The sequence below is a fragment of the Euwallacea fornicatus genome, chromosome 5 (assembly GCF_040115645.1).
Source record: "Euwallacea fornicatus isolate EFF26 chromosome 5, ASM4011564v1, whole genome shotgun sequence".
Lineage (NCBI taxonomy): Eukaryota > Metazoa > Arthropoda > Insecta > Coleoptera > Curculionidae > Euwallacea > Euwallacea fornicatus.
Genome location: NC_089545.1, coordinates 3,309,493 through 3,333,625, shown reverse-complemented (window position 1 = coordinate 3,333,625; position 24,133 = coordinate 3,309,493). Strand labels below are relative to the sequence as shown.

Below are 24,133 nucleotides of genomic sequence, written 5' to 3'. Positions count from 1 at the left end.
TATTGTATTTTTCAGAAAGCAGAAATTAATAATGACGAGAGACAACTGCGCATGCTTACGTGCCACCACGACAATCCGTAATTTGGTTTGAAACTCCTTCGTTAACAATAACAGATCCCAATACGTTAACGTTACAGTACGCCAATCTATAATTCGAGCTTAAACCCTTTCCAATGCAAAATTTGGTCAATATCCCTTATTTAGCTGATATCCTCTACCAGCAGATGGCTCTATATTACATCTTACAATTGTGGCCAGTCACGTGTCCTCCCTGCAAGTGCGCGAGCTTTTTAAAAACCCGTATTTACTGTTCCCACGGACACCCGACAGACACCGAAGGTTTTATCATCAGTATATCGCGCGAATCGGTCCAGTGAGGTGGCAGAAATGTCATCCGGTAAGCGACGTATCTTGATCATCTACGCGATTGTCACTCTCATTGGATTCGTCCATTCAAGAGCAGTAAGTTTCTACTACTATTTTAAAAAGTTAATTAGGAAGGTTTTTAAGTACGCTTATGGTGAATTTTTTAATATAAAAAATACGAATACCTAGTGGTGATAGGTGACCATAATTTGGTGTGCTATGATACACATTTTATTATATTTATTACTATACAACTCAAGTTTTCACTACTCGAACGGAGTTTTCACATATTACACATATTTCACATATTCAATCAGCAAATACATAGTTTTCAGTCTTTAAGTAAGGAGTGGAAGTGAGGAGGACGTGAGGTTCTAAAATATGATACATAATAGTATATTATATATATCAGGAGATTAAAGTGAATCTTTTAATATTGCTGGGAGTTTGCTACCCGACCGCAGGAAATCGCTGAGGAATTAAAAAAAGCTTTAGCCGCGAGGTATTTATGCTATTTTTTGCACCCCCAATCGTAGGTATTTTATTATTTTCAGGTAAAATAATGTCGAATGTTAAGTGTTATCCTGTGTAGTGATATTTTGACGTAGTTTTCAGGAGTATTGCAGATTGTTACGAAACAATAGGTAAAGTCGGTTGTCAAGAAACGTCAAAAATAACTGTCAAATAGGAACCATTACTTGAGTTAAATAAGTGTTGACTTAAGCCTAATGTTATGAATTTCACCATTGAAGCTGTCACAGAGGAAGCCACTTCAGCACTTGCAAATACACTAACTTGATATACTTGAAATGATGTATGGATTTCAAAAAATGGCGCGAAGAATGATAAGAAGGCGAAGTTTACACAGAAAGTGTGTACGTGACATATTTTTATGATGGATCGAAACAACTACAGGGATCAACCCTTCAAGTCGAGTTCTTTATGCTAAGAGCACCCTTGATCGCTAAAGACAATGGAACCTGTCAGGAATTCCTACTGGGTGCTTCTGAGATTGCTATCTATTCGCAACATAAATGGTAATAATGCGGAACACATTTCCATACGCTTTTAGCACATCCCGGTGCCAATGTAGAATAACTGAGAAGACTGGAACGTTGGAAAAGTGGATCGTTTGCTGAAGGATATGAGGATAATGCTGCTAATAGTAAGCCAATGCAGCTAACCAATTTTTCGAACGAGTTGAGAAAAATAGAAAGAAGATGTTGAAAAATCCTGTGGCACGTAATTATTGGCTTCATCAGATATGTGAAAGCACAAAAGATATACACGCACCATGCGGTGTATGTCCGAAGGCATTCGCATGTGCGGATGTAACTTGAAAATGGACGAAAATAAAGAGGGAACCACAAGCAGGAGTCAGCTCAGCCTATTGTGGAAACATCCAAAGTTCCCCAATTTCCGGGATGATTTCAGGATATCCCCAGCAGCTTTGCCATGGATACCTGCTGTGATTTACTATCCAGCCAGGAATGTCAAATACGTGGAAAGTTGCGTGCGGATGAATATCGACATTAAAATTAATAGTACTACTGAGAATTCGTGTAAATTATCTCAGGAATAGTTTTATATATTGTTCAGAAATAGAAAAAAGTTATATTATAAACGTATTAATAAAGAAAGAATTTAGTCCCGGGAATAAACGATGACTTGGCTATAATTTTTATTTCCTAACAAGAAATATATTCAAAGCATAAAAATCCTTAAAGATGTTTAAAATAATGATAAATCATATCAAAAAACCTTGGCAAAAGTACTAATACCTCGTTGGCACCTACGTGGATGAGTATAAAGTTCTTCAAAAGGCTGTTTGTTTTCCAACACGTCTTCTTAGTTCTGCATATATACACCGAGCTATTACGTGATTGCAAATAAACTATAACAAACCTAAACTTCTTGCGCATCCCTTAAGCGTTGCAGATGGCCAAGCTTTTGCACAAATATCAATTAGAATAATCATTCTAGGCATACATATAAACATTATTTGATCTCTGTTAACAAATTCAGAATGTGGCGATATTTTACACCGATGTATTTAGTATCAGCACGGTGAATAGGTTCATTCACTATTTTCTGAGATGAGTGACTGTCATTATACAGGGTAATGCTATTCTCAGACAACAATTTCAACTTTGGGTCTCTTAAAAGTTTTTGCAAAACTGCACTTAGGTAGATAGCTTCTTGCGAAACCTCACTGTTAGCGACGTGTTTAGTTTGTGTTGAAGACAGTGCGATTGAACTCTGTTTATGACATTTCTTAGGTTTAGAGTTTTTGGCCCTAAAAGGTTTTTGAAGTACAATTTGGCCTGTATATATACGTGTGTGCGTTAAATAAAACTACGTATATTAACTTTATTTGAGCAATATATAATACGCTTTTTTTATAAAGACCATGTGCCCGGTTTTCTGTAATCGTCTAATCTATCATTGATCTTAATTAACCAGTACATACGAGTACCAGAGTTGTTCCTACAACTAACCAAAACTGAGCTTGGTCTCCACAAATATTAAGCAACCATTTTGCCACTAAATCACCGTTATCAATACTTTCTGTAATTAAATTTCCTTCGTAGTTATCAAAACTTCAAGCGTACACAATTTTTCACTAAATTTGAATTAAATCGCTTAATTTATGGCCCAACTTTGATTTCAGCAGTTTTATTGAGTATCTCAAGTAAACCGTAACCCACACCACTGTCCACTACGATCATCTGGAATTTCATCTCAGATTATTGTTGCTATGCGTTCTAAATTACAGCAGCAAAAACAATGGGGACGAAAAACAAATTGAAGAATTTGTAATTTAACACGAACGTAGGAAGCGTCTGAATCCGAGGGTATGATTTTCCTAGGAGATGCACATATACTGCGCGACATAAAAAAGAGGCCACTCCGTAAAAATGGTTTTATTTAAATAATTTTTGATATGCACACGCTAAAACAAACACTTCATTAAAAAACTGAACAAATTTAATTATTAAAAACAAAAAAAAAAACATTCTTGTACACGTCTAGGCGTGGATCTAATGGGTGATTCATGTCTTCTTGTGTAATCTCATTCCAGGCTGACTGGACAGCATGACATAACATTGCTAGGGTTTATGGGAGATGGGGTAAATTATGTAACCTTCTACCTACAGTATCCCATACATGTTCAATGGGTGAGAGATCTGGAGATCGACGTGGCCAAGGTAGCAAATTGATTGAATTTTGTTGAAAGAAAGCCATAATCGCTGAAGCTACATGTGGTCTTGCATTGTTTTGCTGGGAAACTGGACGAACAAGAGTTTTCATTTAAGGCACGAGATGAGGTTCCAGGACTTCTTGGATGTATCGTTGGTCTGCCATACTGCCTCAAATGGAAAGTGAAGGTGACCTGCTACCATATGCAATAGCACTCCAAACTATTACCCCAACAGTCTGATAAACAGCCTCTGTATTGCCAATTGAGCCCATCTTCTTCTTACACTTGCCCAACCATCATGTATACCCAAACAGAATCTGGATTCGTTACTAAATACGATATTATTCCATTCCAGATTCTAATGTATCCGTTCTTTGCACCATTGCAGTAGATCGTGACAATCACTTAAGGTGAGGAGTAACACAAGATGGGGACGATAGGAAATCAGTCCAAAACATCTTATTCGGCGATAAACGGTTCGAATCCCAATGGGCCATACTCAGCAAACTACTGATCCGCCAGCGTCTTCGATGAAACGAACCTATCTCTTAAGGCTATAATTCGAAGGCGGCGGTCTTGGCGTCCTGTGATTCTTCGGGATCGTGCAATACCACTACTTTCACGAGTTTGCTTTTCTTGGACACATGCCTGACAACATTTCACTAGTGTGCGTACACACGATTCAATCTAGTGGCGATTTTCCTAAATGACCGACCGGCGTCTCATAGACCCACCATTCGATCTCTCCCATACTCGCTCAATTGACGAAAATTTCGCTGCATTCTGCGTTTAGGCATATTTGACTAATTTAAAAGCACTTTCTAAACAAACTAATAATTGATATTTTGCGGTCATATTGGTCATATTTTGTTGCAATTTTTATAGTAAAAAAACGTATAATTCCTGATAACTCGTAAATACATTGATAAACAGGGCTGAAAATATAATCGTTTTTTGTGTTCCCATATACAAACGTGCATACCAAAAATTATTTAAATAAAACAATTTTTACGGGGTGTTCTCTTTTCTATGTTAAGCAGTATATAATATTTATTTTTCAATCCAAATAGGTAAATGTTAAACGTCTATACAGACACAGTCAGCCGTATGGGAGTAAGTTACGCGTACTCCCGGTAAATTTGAGCAAAATCTGTCCTTACTTAGAACAGTGATTTGTGCCACCTTCAAGCACGGCGTAAAGTTGTGATTTCTACAGGGATTGCAGAAAAAGTCTCTAAATGCCTCCCTTTATATAAATGTCCGCTTTAGAAATTTACATCTGTAGAAACTTTTTAGAACATGGCAATTAAACTTGAGCCGACTAAGTTTCGGTATTTACACCCCCACACTTATTCTCAAGAGGTTTGAGCCCTCCAAAATATAGGCACAAATTTACGATTCAAATGACAAACAGGGAAACCGTCTAAATTATCTTTCATTGCTGTATTTAAACCCTTCAATCACCATGAATATTCTGCTTAGCTTGACTCGTTAAAGGGAACTTGGGGACAAAAGGTTTTAAAAGACTGATTCTTCGATGAAAGGCAAGATTCTTATAAAATAAAATATTATTAAATACAATTATTAAGTTTCACTGCAAAATATGAGTTACTTACTCGCGGTTTTCCAAAGTGACTCTATAGCTGGATTGCTAATGTTAGTCTGGGCATATGGGAATAGAGCAGAAATAAAAGGGTGTTTTGTAAAAGTCTGGAAATCTTTCTACGCGATACTGAATTTCCTAAACGGAATGATGTCCAGGTTCGGGAAAATTTAGAGCTCCGGGCCAAGTTTCGATAATATTATGTCAATACAACTTTTCTCATTTATTATCCAATTTGGTATCAACTTTGAGAGTTTAGAAAACTGAGTTGCCAACTTTATCTTGTTTCCGTTGCGACTTCAGAACGAGACCTTTGCATTTTAGTAACACGCCTGAATATTGCGTCCTGTTTTGTGAAGGCCCAATTTAAATAAGTTTTTAAATGGCGATTTTTAACGTGTTTTTACTCAATTTTATCTACCAATTAAGTGGTCGTGAACAAATGAATTAACGTTTGGATTGAATCTGGCTGCGCTCGCGGTTTTTAGGGCAATAATCTATTTTGCGGTTGTTGGTTAACAATTTGTTCTACTACCCGGGATGTGTTGTTCCGACCACAAAATCAACCATTTTTTTAGCTACTGGCCCTAGTAACTTCCGATTAGACAGTTAACAGTACCGTGGTTCAAAAAGTCGGAATCACTCTATTGGGCCTGTCAGAATCTACATTACTTCATCAACAGAAAGTTCTTAAGTTTTCAAAAAAACACTGTAATACTAAATAACATCCACGCATGCGCACTTTCAGAACAAAAGATGGAAATGCTAATAGCGCTAGCGCTAGCGCTTTCCAGGGATGAGTTCTTATGATACAGTTATATTAAGTTCGGGGAAATATACAAAGAAAACATTCGTTTTTTAGAGAAAAGTCTTGAGGAAGGCCTAGGGGAATTGTCGATGTTTTACAAAAGCAAAAGCACGATTACATTTCGCTATTGTAGCGCTGACGCTTCCTGCTAGTAATTCTAAAGAAAAACTTTTCCAGAATATTTCAACCGTTTACGACGAATTTCGACAAAACCATACAGGGTGTTCCATTAGAAAAATAACAATTTTTTTCCACTCTAAGTTCAGTTCGCTCAAAATGAAATATTTAATAGCACGCCCAAACACTGTTTAAAGTTTTGGTTATAACGAGTTTTTGAATACGGAAAATGAACGCTAATTTAAGATTGTTTCGGGGACAGTACCTCGTAATTAATCATGTCCAAGAAAATTATGTAGTTTAAATTTGACATGACTTTTTGACATTTATGTTTGTGACAATAAGTCGGAACATTTTTGTAGTCAATTGTCAATTTTCTAAATTTGTCAAGGTTTTAGAAAAAAATAGGGAGCGACGCTCATAGTAAAAATGAGCTAAAAGCAATTTTCACGATTTGCGCACTGTCATGTTCACATTTTCACACTTTTTTCAATTTTTATTTCATCGTTCCCAATTTTGCTGATAAAGTGCTTTCCCACCAAAGTTTTCTTTTGCTAAAATTCCTTTTGAAAACATTGAAACAATAAAGCAATTTAAATGAAAAGCCTTTCTACTGACATCAGATTTAACACCGTTGTTTGACACGCTTGTAAAGCCGTTTTATGTTCTTTGAATTCGAATAAAGCCCCCTTTACATCCTCGCTTTGTTGTCCCACAATCTCACAACTGATTTTATTAATTTCTTCAGCATTCACTGTTACACCTCTAGGTCTGTGCCCCTGTAACAATTTCGCTTATACTGATTCTCGGTGTTGAATATCTTTTGTACTATAATGAAAATGGGTTGGGTTAAAATTTAGAGCCACAGGGAAGGTAATAAATTATTAGAGAATTGATTTAAGAAGGTAATGTTAGCGGGATCTACTTCTTTAAATTTCTCTTAGGAATGAAGGTGTTTAGTTATTGAAACATGAGTACTTCATAACGCTGAGTAATTATAACTAGCGAAACCAGGAAGTTACTGAAGGCGATTAATAATCGAAGCGATTTAATGCGTAAGCGAGCGCGTTAATAGAGATCAGATATAACTAACAGATAATTTCATCTCTAATTTCAGTTTGAAAGAAGGGTTTGATAGTGACGTGTGAACGCTGTCCGGCATTTATGGACGATTGTGGACGTATGCGAGTTGCCTATTTCGATGACAATGACAAAACCGTGACATGAAACAGAAAAACAGATGACATATACTAAATAACTTATTCCTGTTTCATGATGAGTAAGCCTAAAGTAGGATGACAATACCGTGTTTTTGTTTTTTTTTTGTATTTGGCTACCCACACTGAAATCGTGCATTAAAGTAAAACAATTGAAAAATTGAGCGGTAAAGTGCATCATCAATGATACTAGTGTTTTCGACAAGGAACTTATTTAGATCGCTCCGCTGCTCACTGGTCAGCATTAGAGCTTCTTCGGCTCGTAAATCAATCGAGCACACATTCGTGCTAATGTCAGGGTTACTGTTGGTCATCTGATAAACAGGAACCAGATTAACATTCTGCTCTGGTTTCAATTCGAAGTTTCCCCAGTCGAATATAACTGAATGCGCATTTATTACTGACGGCATTGAAATTCAAATTAATTGTTAAATTTGGTATAAATAATAATTTTAGAAATAATGGCTTTAAAAATAACTATTAACTGTATTTTGAAGGTGTTTTAAGTGACTTGCCCTCATTGGTTTTGGTGTGCAATCAGTTGTTCAGATTTTTCCAGTTTTTGCATAATCGATCGACGCAGTTCCCAGAGGTCCACTTTGTATATTCTATGCCAATAATCCATTTGAAAGGGAAAACATAACAAGCAGATTTTCGTCGTTCGTTACAACGTTCTATTATTTCATATCATTAGAAATTAATACCCCAGTTTACAAACATTATGGATGATATGCATAAATCGATTTTTAGATCTTACAATAGATCAAATCGGCTGTTCACCTATTGCATGTGCAAGTCCAGTGGGTGACCCAACGAGTACTGTACCAACAACTGGTGACCGCCTATACTATTTTTCCCATTGCTAGCTTTAAAAGATACTATTATTGGGGCGTTGAGTGACTGAAGTGAGTTTCCCCTTCTTTTTTTTCATAAAACAGTCTAATAGGTAAATCATGACATGTACATGGCTCATTAATTACCTTGTAAGGTAATCGGCTACAATGTTGTCATCATCTCCATTGTCTGAGAAGATTAAGGTCTATCACGACTTTATGCCTCATTCCAGCTCTGTGTTTAATTAACTCGAACATTCCGAATACCGGTTGCAATCCTATTAGATCTCGTCTGTTTGGTTCATCTCGAGTCAATGAAACACACGACAGAAACCGGCAATGCCAACTGCAAGTATGTTGCGCCTGCAAGACAATATTCTACCGTCGCCATCTCCCGTGGCCTTTTTGCTGCATCTCCACCAAGTCTTCTTGTGTAAACAGCAGGAAAATTTAGTAAAAGTTGGTCCTTGCCAAATCTTTGGACTGGACGGAAGAGATCGAATTTGATTTTTTAACTTTTTAATTTATTCCACAAGTATTTTCCAACCGATTTCCACATAATTTTGAGAATTTGCAGACAATCATGGAAAACACTAAAATGCGAAAAAAACATATTGGGTGTTCCATGAAAAAATGTTCGGTATCGTTACACTTTCTGGGCTATCCTGTATAATTAGAAATATCTTCGTGAAGTGCGTCGAAAGCCACAGGTAAAATATACACAATATCCAAAATCCTAGTTTCATTGATAACCGAGCTAGAGACGACGGGAGATGACTCTGTAACGGGGTGTCCCAAATAAAATTTTCACCCCTTGCAATCTCCGATTTCGTCCGAATGTGGGAAAAATGCTAGAATGTGTCAATTTCAACTTGAAGCGGGACCAAATTTTATCTTGGTTGCGAGGTAATTGCTGCATCCCTTCAGCATCCAGAACCACCCCTTCAAAAACCTCAACTGGCGAGAGGGGCCAAGTGCCACATCATTTTGAAGCCATTTCCATTCTCCATGCAACCACATTTTTTGTTTCAAGTTTGAGCGATGTCTTAGCATTTTTTCCCATTTGGACGAAATTGGAGATCACTGAGCGCATATTTCATTTGGAACGTCCTGTATAGATGAGAATATCCGTTCACTGAACACTTCCAATAAACTGGGCTCAAAACAAGATCGTCATTGCCAGAAAATAAATTAGGGGTGGACCAAAAAGATAAGCTGACAGAGGAAAAGACATTTTCATTTATCTTCATTGTTAACAGCTTATTGCGTCGTGTATTTAGTTGTTTATCGACTTGAAGGGTACAAAGCTTACGAACAAAGGATTCAGTACCGTTAATCAAACTCCTGCAATATCTACATTATTGCGAGAGGTCATGTGTAAAAAAGTATAGTCTTCTCAGTGCTCTAACTTAAGCGGTGAAAATTGAAATTAACGAGTGTGTATCCAGATCGCGGTGCAGCTCAAAATCTCACGCCCTTTTTTGTGGTGTTATAGTAAAATGAAAGCAGGGGTGTATATGATTTCGCTAATGGAAGGTAACAATGAATCCTTCACTCACCGAGATGAACTTACTTGCGAAGCATACAATTCTGGTTATAGCCTGATAAAAAGTGAAGGTATCCGTCTACGTTGGCCTTAAGGGATACAGGGCAAAAATAAGAGAGGAATCAAATAATCTAGGTCTTCGAGCTCGATTCTTCAGGTTAGTTCTTTGGTCAAAGGGAATCGCTCTATATCTTTACCATTTTCGATTCATCGTTAGGGAATGTGCAGCAATGCAAGAGAAATCCGTAGCGCAATATCGTTTTGCAACAAATGTGAGACTCTGCCTGGGACTGCAGGTGTGAATGTGATATGGCAAATTGCAAATAAGCGTTGCAAGTGGTTTTGGTTCACGGACGGGGTCATTCAATCTCGACGCCCCACCCACTTTATACGGAAAAAGATGGGCTTAGCAAGCAATTTTTTCGCCATATTTAGTAAACGGACGTAAGCTGAAATTAATGCTAAAAACATTAAAAAAAGAAGGCGAAATTATGTTTTTTTTTCCGGAAACATCCCTTATTTTTCGAAACGTGAACATCGATACAATCTAAACAAGCTTGGTATAATTTTTTTTTTATTAACCCAATATGTTAATTTTCGTTTTTCCTGTAGCTCTTAAATGATTATAGAAACATCAAAAAACGTTTTATACTTTTGACAAGAAAGGTAAGTTTCCGATTGAAAAAAAAATCTTAGCGCCGACGTCGCGACGCCGAACGCCCCTTTCCGTATTTTTACGTTTTTAGCATTTATTTTAGTTTGCGTCCTCTTCTTTAATATGGTAAAAAATTACTTTACTAAGCCCATTTGCTTTCGTATTAAATGGGTGGGGCGTCGAGTTCGAGTGACCCTGTCCATGTGATAATGCACGAATTCAAGCTGGTTTATCCCCACTCACTTTGTCATTGGCCTTTTGGCCAATATCCGACTTAGGCCGAACCAGAAGAAGGCACTCTATTTTCGAAATGCGTTTTGAGTGATTCGGCATTATGCGAACATGCAGCAATTTGAGGAATCCTTAGTAACAATAGTATGAACAGTATTTCATTTCTATGTCAATCAAATACGAAACCGCAAAATAGCTTCCCGAGGATCTAGAGCCAGATGGTATGTCGAATTAAATTCTACCAAAATCTTCTGAATAAGCATCAAAATTTCATTGCCCTTAATCTATAAAATGGCTATGAGGCATTCCATCGATTGTCGGTATTTAACCACCACATCAAAGAACCGATATGCTGGTTATGCGGCTTTGTGCAGAGTGGTGCTGGTTTTGGCCCGTTATACAGGTCGTATACTTTTTTCCCAGTTTTCATATTTTTCTTGTTGTAGAGTTTTTCTTTAGTTTTTCCTTATATATTTTGATATTTCCTAAAATATATTTATTTTATCATTTTTTATAACACAAATTGTGGGTCAAGCGACACGGTTCTTTTGTAACTTACAGCGCTGGCACTGTTTTCCAAATGTTTTATAATGTTTTTTTTTCCGATAACGTTTACACCTTTGGCTTCATATTGATAAATGTACTGAACTTAAACCAGGAAATATGTACGTGTTACGCTTAACACAACCGACACCTTTATTATACGAACTGGTACGTAATTTATGGGGCTTTTCGCGCTGCTAGGGAAAGTCCCGAATATTTATGGGGGATCCCGTTTTCAAGTCTACCAACATGCAAGTACATATTGCCCCACTCTGTTCGCTTAACCGAAATTAAAGCTGTTCACTCTATAGAACTTGATATGATTGAATTTAAATGTTCACTGTTGCGGATAGTTCATATAATGAAGCGATAAAGCATTTGCGAGATAGAGATTAAATGCATGTACGATTTCGCGTGTAATTTGGCCATTTGGCCCACATTTCATCTTTTTCATTTAAATCTACGAGTACGAGCACTCAGAAATTATGGTAGATTTCGATTGTTCTCTCAGTCGTTCTTGGAAGTAGTTAACGAAAAACTTATTTTATACTTCAGACACGGAAATCTACATAAAAAAGTAGAATCAAGGGCCTAAATTGCCCTTCCACGATAATAATTTAATTACATTTAATCGCAGCCTCTTCAATGATTCGACAATAATGCCAGACATGAAAAAATGCAAGTAACGAAAAAGTTTTTAAATGAAACAAGGAAATTTACTGGTATAAGGTGGCGCACCACAGAAAAGTTTTTGGGGGATGAAAAGGGGCTTGATTACCGGAAGTAAAGGTGGGTCGGTCTGGCTGAAATCGTTCCGTCGGAACTAATCCTGAGTCGGACCGAATGAAAATTTTTAAGCAACTTGTTCCAGTTTCGGTCCGGAGTGGACCTCAGATCGGAAATGGACATTTGCACCACTTTAGGTTTCATGCATTTTTGAAATAAACAAATATTTTTACGCATTAAGAGAATAAAATTGCCAATAATACGTATAATTGACATTTATTATTTATTTAGGTAACGTAGCTCTAAGTAGGCCGTTGGTAATGTTAATCCTATTTAACATTTATTTTTGTTAATTAATATAATATATACACTAGTGGTAAATTACGAATTGTAAATTGAAACTATCGCCTTTTGGGTAAAATGAAAATAATATACCTACTGCATAACATATGGCCAGTAGCCAGTTTTGGTTGTTATAGTGGCGGTGACCGCATGATCTGAAACGGGCTTCAATGCTTAAATTTTATTAATTTGAAGTTTCGAAGCTGATTGCTGACGTCAATCAAATGTTGTGAAAATGCATTCAGTTTGTTATTAATTACCAAACTGAATACCTTTATTTTATGCCTGATAATTAGATAAAGGATGAAGCTAAAAGTAAGGGAAACGCTACTTTGTATAATTTTGCAATAATGTGAAAACACCTTCCCATTCTTAAAGGGTGCTAAATGAGGCACCTCCATTTAGTCAACTCGGCAACTATGTCATTTCGAAGATTTGCCACGTGTCCCTCATTATGGAGGGTTGGTGAACAAAAGCGGTGATAAACGAAACAAAATAATCAGTCTAAAGCCCTGACTCCATTAAACCGTGTTCACTAATTACTTTGTCCAGCTTTATGGGGAGAACGTCCAGAAGCTATCCCAGAATGAAGAGCAGTCGTGAGTATTATAGAACCTTGAAAATTGTGTTACATGCTATAATTAACTCTTTTAGGACGCTGAGCAAAGGGAGAGGTGTTGAAAGTATTACTAAAAGTGAGCGCCCGATGAGGCCACTAAGTCCTTCGAAATCAGGACAACGACGCTTAGGGTTTCTATTCGGTTCCAATCTGTACATTTTTATCAAATTAAACGTGTTAAAATTAATTAAACCAAAGTGAAAATCGGAGGTGGTTATAGCACCCTAAACTCCAAAAACCTTTAATCTCAATGATCTACTTTAAGTTATTTACTTATTGGGGTTGGAATAATTAAATACATCAAGATAGATGTAATTTTGGGATTAACGAATGAGAGTGACTGAAAATATAAAGGAGACCTAACATTTTAACGTTACAATTTATAATTAACAATTAAATATTTGTTCGGGGCTTGTGTGCTCGAGACGAATTTAATTACCTAATCTGATGACTACATGGTATGGCCTTCTACGTAACCAGTGCTGATATGACGGTCATCAATAATGGTTACCCCACGATGAAATTGAACCACCCACCTGCGTTCTTGCGGACGATATTCAATTAGTTAGTTCGTTGGCCTGAGGGTACCCACCCACACCGAGGAAGCACTTGTGATTACAATAAACTAATTAATGTCACGCTATTGTTAACACTTCTTTTCTTAAATAATTCTGACTACCACCGCCGCTTTTCCTTATTTTTCCTCAAAGTTTTCTTCTTTTGTTTCCTCGATCCCATAACAATGAATGCGGCACTGGCCACATCTAAATCTGCCATTTCAGCACCGACTAACCCGCCTTACAAAAAAAAAACGGAACATGGAGCTTAGCATTCCGAATGAGCATTCGTAGGGGGTAACATTGTAGTGTATCCTCATCTTGCGCCTTACATCACAAAGATCTGCTCAAGTGAGCCGTCAGTGTATCAACATAACGAACGTAGGTTGCTTTCGTATTGGCTATGGATGACTATTAGCACCGCAAATTAGAAAAAAAAAAATTAATTAGGAAAAACATGGGCGGAGCACCTGGTGCTAGTGCGAGAGTGTAACCAATTGTAGCAGATTCTCACGATCTTTATTTCTTGGATTTTAAATTTATCGAAATTTTCGGCGCTATTTCAAATGACTTTCGCAGAAGCTTAAGCTTAAACAAAGCTCACGAACTTGAGAACAGTGATGATTTACGCACTCGTTCGCAAATGTTATTGCGGCCCCGTTCAAATTATTATTTCGTTTGTTGCGCGGGTCGTTGGATTTTTCGTTGCTGGGCGAAATGCTCAGTTCTGTACGAAGCTCAAATTTAAGACTTATTGCTCTACTGCTTGAGATACAGATGACGTCACATAAAAGTTTTTCCGTTTTTGTCGCCTCTAAATATGCAATTTTTAAGTTCCAGTCCAAGTTTTAATGCTTTAAGCAGCCCGAGAAAGTTTGATTAAAAGTTGGGGAAAACTTTGAAATATTTAAGGAAAATAAATCCCAAGTTGTTTAATTTAAAGACATTGGAAATCTTTTAGATCTAGAAAGGACAGGAATTTTCAGTAGGTGCTCCGTGAATATCTCTTTTGAGTAGATATTAAAGTTTTTTAAATAACCTTGCGAGTTTTTTATTTTTATAAATTAATCGTATTATATATTTCTCACGAAAATGGATGAAATTGTTTTTCTGCTTTATGGTTGTACTTTTATAAGTTAAATGTGTGTCTTAATATTACCTCTCTGCTATTTTTCCGAGTTATCCAAGTTGTAAACCCTTTTGATTAAATAATACTGTTCTGCCCCGAGCGCCTGCCGGTACAGACGAGTAAGTGCTTAAAAAGGCGACTGAGGGACTGTAGATGGTGAAATTTTAAGTCCAGCGGTCTGCTCTTTTAGGTTTTGAGAATCGCAATGAAACGCAGAAGTATTATTAAAAAAACTCGGAACACTATTTGCGTCTGTCAAACAATAAAAATAAATTTCGCAGTTTATAATAGTGATCCAAGAACTCAGCAATCTTCGGTCTCTAACTAATGGAGGAGGCGCCGCCCTCAGACTCCGCTTCTCAAATTTTTAAATTTAATGGCGCTGCATGCCTTACGCGCTTAAAATTTATTTATAATGCCGGCGCACCTATAGTTTATTGGCGCGCTATAATGTACCTCAGGTCGTTTTCATTATTTTTCCCATATATTTCTCATAGAGTTCGAGAAAGCCAAGAAAACTGCATAAGCCACGAGATCATAAATTTATTGAATGCGGAATTGATATATCAATAAAAAAATGAAAATCAAAAGAGAAGCTTCGACTTAATGAAAGTTGAAGATTTATTTTAAACCCACATTTACTACTTTCGAACTAAGGTCAAAATCACTTTTGGTGTTTCAACGCAATTTTTGCCTGTGGAGTTACTAGTCAGGGACACTTCTTATTGAATATTGATATATTCTTTTAAAGCGCCATCTAGCGGCAAACTTGAAAATGTTTAACATTTCGCCAGCTTTTCCATAGCCATTTTTACGTGTTCAATTTTTTTTTATGGATTATGCGCAGCAAACGGTTTGCCAGATACAATTGCCGACTTTTTTTATTTGCCCACCCGGTAGTTCCACGATACGGAATTTACGCAGAACTTTTACGCCAGATACTTGTAAAAGCTCTTCAGCCACGTACCAAAAAATCACACTAAACCATTTATCTAATGAGAATCAATAAACCTGAATGATGATTAATCGTTTTAAGAGCTAGCGGCCCTAATCTTGTTGTCACTATACCTAGAAAAATTGAGTTTTTGACCATATTAACGAAGCGCTTTTGCTTAATTTGCAGGTGAATATTAGCAATACCTGGATGTTGCCTGAAGAGGGATTTTCCGTGTTCTACCGCTATTTTCGAGATCGCATATCTTGGTATGAAGCAGACGCTGTGTGCCAGTTCCATCATGCCAACTTAGTCACAGGTCAGTAATATATTAGATTGAGTTAAATTTTTTAGTAGGCACAAGGTCACATTAAATAGGGTGTCGTGGTAAGGTCGAAGGCCGACTCGCCGACCGGTTTCCGTCAGCTGTCGAATGTGGCAGATATGTCGCCGTATTGAATTTATCCAATTAGCACAATAGTGCTGTGTTTCAGTCATTGTCGTAGTTCTATCGAGCAGTTAAAAAAATCATGATTACTAGATATTTGCACCAACGATCTTCCATATACAGGGTGTAGAGTATCGAAAATCCTCCTAATCGTCTCACTTGGATTCCAACTGTCCTATTTTCTATATGAAAAATCTAACCACACTTTCTTATATAACATTTTTGGAAAGCCGAATCCACAGTCGGATTTATGTCAGTTGTCAAATATAAAATACCTCAGACAGAAATTTGTGATTTATAGACGGTATAACCAGCTGCATGGATCGCGGTACTATTTTGTCGACAACAGACTATAGGACGGTATCGCCCGCTGTTCTGTCACATTTGACAATTCAAGGTCATACTACGGAAGACACTTCGCGTCATGACTGACGTCATATATGCCATGATGTAAATCCACACACAATGGAGTCACATAATGAGTTTTATCACAGAAGTTTGAAGGGGATCTGATACATCGGCCATTGGGGAACAAGAGACAGTGGTGACATTAAAGTTTTGTGCACGCGCAAGATGTCACAGCAAATTACCTACAAACACAATTTGCATAACCTCAGTAGACTTGCGCAACGTTGTGAGGCAAATTATGGGACAAATACTCATTACCTTCGAAGAGCTGTATAAAATATGTATGTCAGATCTTCCGAAATTTCCCAATTATGGCGTTTATAACTGAAATGTCTTAAGTTTAGCCGGAACTTTAGTAGGTGGCTTTCATTTTCCGTACATGTTTGGCGCGATTAAAGTTACGAACCCTTATAATCCCGTTTTCCTGGCACGTAAATTTTGGCTTTACAAATTGGGTTATACTGGATTTGCAAACAAATGACAGGACTAGCTAGAGGGAGATACACTATCTAGTTCTGTTGCTTAAAAACCAGAAATTAACTTTATAAACAGTAAAAGGAAATGGCGTACTTTTTGTTAAAAGAACAAAGTAAGTCTTTTCGTCTCTGGGCGATGTTCGCCGAGGGATTCAACGACGCTTCAGTTTCGAGGCGCCTTTTTTTCAATTTGCAATGTAGGAATCCTGATTATATACAAAAAAGTCAACTCACAAAAATCTTCGACATGTCATTGATTTCGTCACAAAATAAAAATATTTTCCAAAATCACTTTTACCAGCAAAAAAAAATTATTTCGGGAATATACATATGTCGATAGTCCCAAAAAAATGCTTTAGGAAAAATACTCCTATACAGGCCCAAATAGGCCGCTTAAGTGACGCACTTTGTACAATTCATGGATGCCAAAAATCCAGTTCCATACCTAATATTTCAAAATCGTAACCTTTTCTTAATTGGAGTAATCGCTTGGTTATTAGCCCCTGTATCGTTCGGCATGGCACGATATGAAGCACAATTCTCGAGATACTCTACTTAAAGAAGCCTCTTGAATTAGTAAACACTTTCATAAAACCGCAGACATGAAACTCGAAACTTGATAGTCTCTTTGGCTCTTTTGTGCCGTTTCTAAACGTGGATGCACATTTTCAAAGCTTTAGTGTTTCGCTAGAGTAAATTTAGGATTCTTCTTCGAGATAAAGTATCGTAGTTTTATTGTTCCACGTTGCCTAAATTGATAATAAATGATTTGTTGAAAAAGAAATTTGCACTACTAGGAATATGAGAGCATGTTTGCAATGCAAGAATTTGGTTTCAGCGATGACCACAGAAAGTAGTCTATGAAGGGTGGCCCGAATCGAATGCACTAGGCGGTGTGAATCCGCTGCCGCAATAAATAAAATAAATGACGAAAAGAAATGACAATACTTAGTAACAGTTATTCACTCTATCTTTCGAACATCGTGCCCGCTGCTGAAATTTCTCTGAAAATCTCTGAAATATTGCTATTTGACTTGTCGTGCCTTGAAATGCCTAAAAAATTCCAGGTGCGGGGCATAAATAGTATAGTAAAGAATTCGTACAACGTAACACCACAGTCAGTGTTGTCAATTTTCATTTCAATCCCTGCCAGAATGATGTGCGGGCAAATGTCATCTATTCCTTTCATTTTGTCACTTTCGACATATGACATTTAGGATAAGCACGTCAAAGTCAAAGATTTTCAAATTGATGCTACTTTTTCAAATGATATCGTACAAAAACCATTCAATTTATTAGATATTTAGTATTGTACGTATGTCAAGTAAATTCCCTTATGAATTACGTGTAGGGAATGTATACGGCCGCTCCTGAGTTTATTTTAGCTTGTCACGCCCAATTGGCCTTTCGATCAGAACATTCGATATAGATGCGAGTTAATGAACATGATGCGATGTTACTGTTAGTTGTTTTGTTATACTCGATCTAGGCAAGTTTAGATCCAATTAAGTGGGTTGCCATATCGTCCACCCCCATTTATATGCAGTTCATTGTACGCGAAGGTAAAAATTGTTCTTTGAAATCCAACAGATTCTACATTTAAATTCGCCTTCAAGACCACTCTAAATCCGACAATTTCTTATCGCTTACATTTTTACGTTGTCGTATCATTTTTGACTGCAGAGGTTGGCGATGGTGTCCGGCCGAATAAAATCAAAAAGGACGGTCAAGACTCCTTCACACAGGAGCAGCGCTTATCGTTTCTGACGTATTTCAAGAAATTCTTCGATGCAGCCACCGTGTCTCAAAATTGGATTTTGAGGACACTGAATTTCTCTTGTTCCGAGCAATACCGCTTGCAGCTATATTTTCCCGTCAAAATTTGAAAATTATTATTTTTACTATTCCTCCTTGTATCTGTTGCAAGAGTGACTGTAGTAAATTACCATATATTAGAAAAATGATGTGTGGTAAACGGAGCAATGGGATTCGCCTCCGCTGCCAAGACAATATAAAGAACCATGAAGGGAGACATCATCAGTTACGGATACGTGCCTTAGACAAAGACAGCCTAAAATTAGTATGCGAATTTAGGCAACAGTTTTAGGGTGTGGGACGGATGATCATTAAAAATAACGGGTGATCGTTAAAAAGGGGTTCGTAATAGGCGGTGAACTGTAAACGTAGGGCGCTGACTAAGACATCTTATGGATAGAACATAACACATGAATTCATCTAAGACGTGCCCCTGATATTTTAACGCCCAATTGAGGTTCTTTTAATGGTAACTCTTCATTAAAAAGGTCTTTGGTTGGCATCTATATAACACAATCTATTTTTCTTTATTTAAGGATGATCTTGTGTTTGAAGCTTAATGATGGGATAAGACTTTAAAGACGTTTTGATTTGTATATCGATTCTCTTAATCCAACAAAGCGGCTTTGATGTAACCCACGCACATAAAACCGATTCCGTATTATTACTGAAAGATTCTGGAACTGTTCAAAATGTATGATCGGGACGATCTTCGAGACATACCTGGACAATTCTTCCTCTCATTTTAAACATAGATTTTTCGTATAGTTAATGATCGGGGAATGCTTCGCTGGCGAGATAAAGTGTACCAAAATTAAAAAATGGACCTCAATCTCTCCCTCTCAACTTCAAGACTGCATTGCAGCTTTCACACTGGGTGTTAATATTAACGATATAGACGATATGATGTCCCAGTTAGTGTTGGACATCTACAGGGTGACACTATTGCAGGACATGTTAGCTACGAAAAATGAAAGGGGACCTGCCACCAAAATCATTTTTACCCTGTACATTGTACATTTATAGCGCTAATTGTGACCTCCTATCGTGTATAATCTTGAGATTGGTAATTACCGTAAAATTGAACTAAATATGTTGCAAATTTTACGAGCAGACACAAGAGACAAGATTGAAAGCTAATTTCGAACTGCGACACCCTGTATCTCGCCAACCGAGTATTTGCTTCATATTATACCTACTCACATTGCAGTTCAGGAAAACAAAAATTAAAAACATAGTCCGTGGTCCTCTTCCCGCAGTTTTCAGACTACTGCTCGTTTTCATAAATCTGCAGGATGTTAATTTAAAAGGCACCTGCTAGTAAATACATACACGCTTTAAGAGTTCTTTAACAGAGGAGTGTATTAATCTTTCTATACAAAAAGGTGAAGTAACTCTATGAGAATGGATGTCGAGCTTATTAAGCGCGCATTAAAATACTCGTTAATTCCAACGTTGATACAAAGCATTTGAAACGTTTCTGCTTACTTTTATTTTGTTAGTTCTTTTTTATTTAGAGTAACTCTACTGGGCAAGACAGTAAACGAAGTAAGTACTCTAAGAAGATTTATCCTGCAATTCGAGACTGAAACCTCACCCTTCGTGACTAGCGTGACAGACACCATTATCGAAAAATCATACGTTAATGGGGTCCATTTATGAACGATTTTGTAGATATTAAAAGGTTAATAACGGAGGAAAGTATTTATTAAATTTCAACATAAGGGAGCGTCATCAAATGAACAGGTTTATTTATAGCAGAGGATAACTTGCAAATTTAGCCAGCAACCCCATTTCAACAGAGAGAATTCTCATGCATATGTAGACCACCCGGTCAATAGACACTTTAGGTGCAACCTGCATCCCTACACTGCCATTCCAATGGGATACATTTGACCTACTTAATCCTCTCCAGGATTGAAATTTTAATGGTTAAATTGAAAAATTGCCGAGCTGCTAAAAGGATCAGTAACAGAGGTGTTGGGTGCCCCGTGTAATGGTTCTTCTGAGTCATGTTAGAAAGGTTATGAATAAACGAGTTGGCAGCAGCGTTAAGCCTGGATATCAACTTTTAATTAAATCCGTCCGAGTTCGGTGCAAAGAAAAGAATAATTCGACGGAGTAATTTGCGGTTAAACTTGGAAAATGCCAGCATTTTATCAAGATCAATTTCTCATTGGTAAAGATGCATAGACACCAATTTCCAACAGCAGTTTATCAGAATGCTTCTGGTAATGAGATTTTCAGACTGTAAATAGACTGTAAAATTGCCATTATATTTTATTAGTTCTTAATTTTGAGCGTGACCGATATTCAATAGATCGTTAAGCAGATCTATATTCAAACGTAATTAACATGATTCGTAATTGGAGATCTTATTAATACCTATTCAAGAGCAGCTATGTAGATGTGCAGATATACATATACATACAAAAAATTTCCCCGATATGCTACAAAAAATGTTGCTATAGGAAAAGGCTATCGGGTAATGACTGTGCACGTTAAACATGTTTTTAGATAGCCATTTGCACTAAAAGAACGATTTTTTCTATGGTCATGTAAAAAAGACAAATTTCGTCATGTTTTATCTCAACCAAAAACATAATTTTCATCTCTAGAGAGAGAATATCCCATAACGTTATCTTTCGTCTCTGGAGACGAAAGTTTAACACTAACGCGTGAACCCAGACCGCCATTCATGGCAGTATTGTTGGAAGTTTAGAACTGACTGTTTTGTTGATTTTGCATACAGGGTGATTCAAAATTCACTACAAAGAAATTAGGAGCTCATTTTTGAGGTCAAAATAACTATTTCTTTTCCTTAAACGTGGCTCCGCAAATGCCTAGTTATCGACATTCGGGGCGTTTTGTAGGTCGACACTCCTACGCGTTTTCTGCCAAATTTGAAAAAATATAATATTCTTGGCAACGATGCAGGTAGAATGCAGATTATTACACAAAAAAAGTCCAGATTTATCGAAACTTAACAATGTAATCGGGACAACTTTGAAACTTTAAAAACCAGACGAAACGTACTAACCATGAGCTAAACCAAATCGTCAAGAAGCTCCACAAAAAACGCGTATAATTGTCAAATTACGCCATTGTAGCCCATTGTAAACCTTGATCATGACAATATTTTGATATCCTGTATATCAACAGCTAAGCATTTGCGGACCCACGCTTATAGGGAAAACAGTCTCATTTTGACCTCAAAAATGCGTCCCAAAATTTTTTGCACGGACTTTTGAATCATTCTGTAGATTTGGTTGTGTACAATAAAATCGTGCACTGTTAAAACACAGCGTGTGCGAGTGCGGTTTGCAATGTTAATAATGATCAAAGTACTGCGTATATCATGCATGGCCGTTGAAAAAGGATTATGTGCTATTCGTTGAAAAACATTTTCTCTAATTCGAGGACATTACCTGCTCTGTCAGGACATAATAGACAGAAAATTACATTTTCGCTACTCTCGTTAAACAACATACTATTTTGCCGCTCCTCAGCAATTTCCGAATTGGGAGCTGTCCCCTTCTTGCGGCAAGGTCCTCAATTCAGGACGAGTCTGATTTATTAATTCAGGCAGTAACATGAAAATAAAAGTACCGTAAAGGGCACAAAAACTCTGAAAATCGATCGTATAACTCGAATGAGATGTGCGACTGGGTAAAGGAAATTCGCAGAAATTGCTTGGTTATCTATGCTATTATAGTACCACTGGGAAGATATCTCAAACGTTTACCCAACCTGTTACCTTGGTTGTTCATAAGTGGAAGGGACAGGAGAGTGCATATCCCGACAAGGAGAGGATTGTAGTTTGACCAAAGGTAAAAAAAAATTTCTGAGAAAAGCAAATTTTGGATAAATCAAAACGGCCCTTCTTGTTTCACTGACAAGGAATTTTGGCAAAATTTGGCTGAAAAGTGACTGAAACCACGAGCGGAATTTGCAAAAAGGAAAAGAGAATGGTGAGAAACTCGCAGCGGAACCTATGAGAATCATAAAATTATTAGGTTTAAACGTTTATACATTAACCAAGCCATACTAGACTTTCTCGGATGAAGATCCAGAAATGTTTATCTTAGACACAGCCGAATACAAATATTTAGGCACCAACGTGATCGATGCAGATTTGCAGCTCATTCTAGTTTAAATAACGACAGAAAGAAGTAATATTTTAATTGGTTCTTTCTGACGAAGCATAATCTACCGGTTAAACTCAGTTTAGGTTTCTTTAAAAAAAAACACACACACATACACACACAATCTAAACTCAAGAGAGTAACTAACAGTGATGTCAAGTAGAGAAAGAAGGGCCCGATTACTTGGAGGTTCCTGGAAAAATCGATTAAATGGCTTTCAGTAAATTGTTGGATAATGAAGGGAAATATCAGAGACCGTTTATCGATAATCCTGAAGTTCCATTATTCAATTATTTTCAAATTTTCGGCAATTGCTAGGAGATAAATTTATTTTCCGGAAAGTGTATGAGTTTGTTATAAAATTCCGTTAAACTTGACCCATTTAATCGACTTTGTGTCTCTTGCGGCAACCGATAAAATGTTGAATCGATGTATTTTTATCCAACTACCTATAGAACAAAAACTATTAAAAGCAAACATATTACCTTCCCCTGACATTCGTCATACTGAATATTTCATCTTTTGTTACAGGAGAATGAAAATATTCCAGTTTCCACTATTTCTAGGGATTTTTTCCGGTTCCCCGCATATGATATTAGAAGTGAACCCTTAATGGAGTTACGCGTATTAGGTATTGATCGTAGGTTTACTGGAAATATTCAGCCCTACTTCTTGGAACTGATAACAGGAGCAGGAAATTGCGTGGCGTCACTTAAAATAATCATATGTAATACTGCAAGTGCATTGGAAATAGTGCATAACTTTAGGGCACTAAGGCATAAATGCAATTTGAAACGAAATGCACGAATATACGGTAGTGCACGAGTGCTTTTTTTCTGATCCATATTTCACGAATGCGTATTGGTTTAGCATTAGCTAGAATTTTTGATGTATGAGTTACAGCCGGAGGAGAATTTCATGAACCAAATGAAATGTATTTGTAACACCTTTATAAAAAAAAAAACGGTCGTGTTAATAAAAGGAGCGTGTCCCACTTTGGAAATAATTTTGTTTATCGTAAGAAACTACCCACCAACTGGGCTCACTCGAACAAAACGCACTGTGTATTTATATTGCTGTTGTAATTCTAGTAGAAAAAAACTAGTCGGGCTGTGCCCTGGACGCCCTGCAAGACAGGGTGCTGCGCTCTTCTCTTGAATATATTCATGTTGGCGCTTGTATTTATTCCAGCCAAAACTTTCAGGTTTAACATAACATGCTTTATTTATTTATCATTTGTCGGAATAAGTGCAACTTGATTAGAACTAGCCTATCTGGCCTATCCGATGAGAGGTCACCTGAACTGACCGCAACTAATCTAAATGTGCGTTTGACATTTTAATTTTTTTTTTATATTGAATGGACGGAAGGTCAATTCAATAAATAAAATTAGGCCTGGGAAGAAACGAGAAA

General features: G+C 37.0%; 1 protein-coding gene across 1 annotated transcript in view; it reads left to right on the top strand.

The window, feature by feature from the left end:
- Positions 1-24,133, top strand: part of LOC136339022 (uncharacterized) — a 59,118-nt gene continuing 34,985 nt past the window's right edge. Inside the window, exons 1-2 of the mRNA XM_066281926.1 lie at positions 1-462; positions 15,618-15,747. Coding sequence (XP_066138023.1) covers positions 388-462; positions 15,618-15,747 — 205 coding nt within the window. The 5' untranslated portion in view covers positions 1-387. The remainder of the gene's footprint in view (positions 463-15,617; positions 15,748-24,133) is intronic.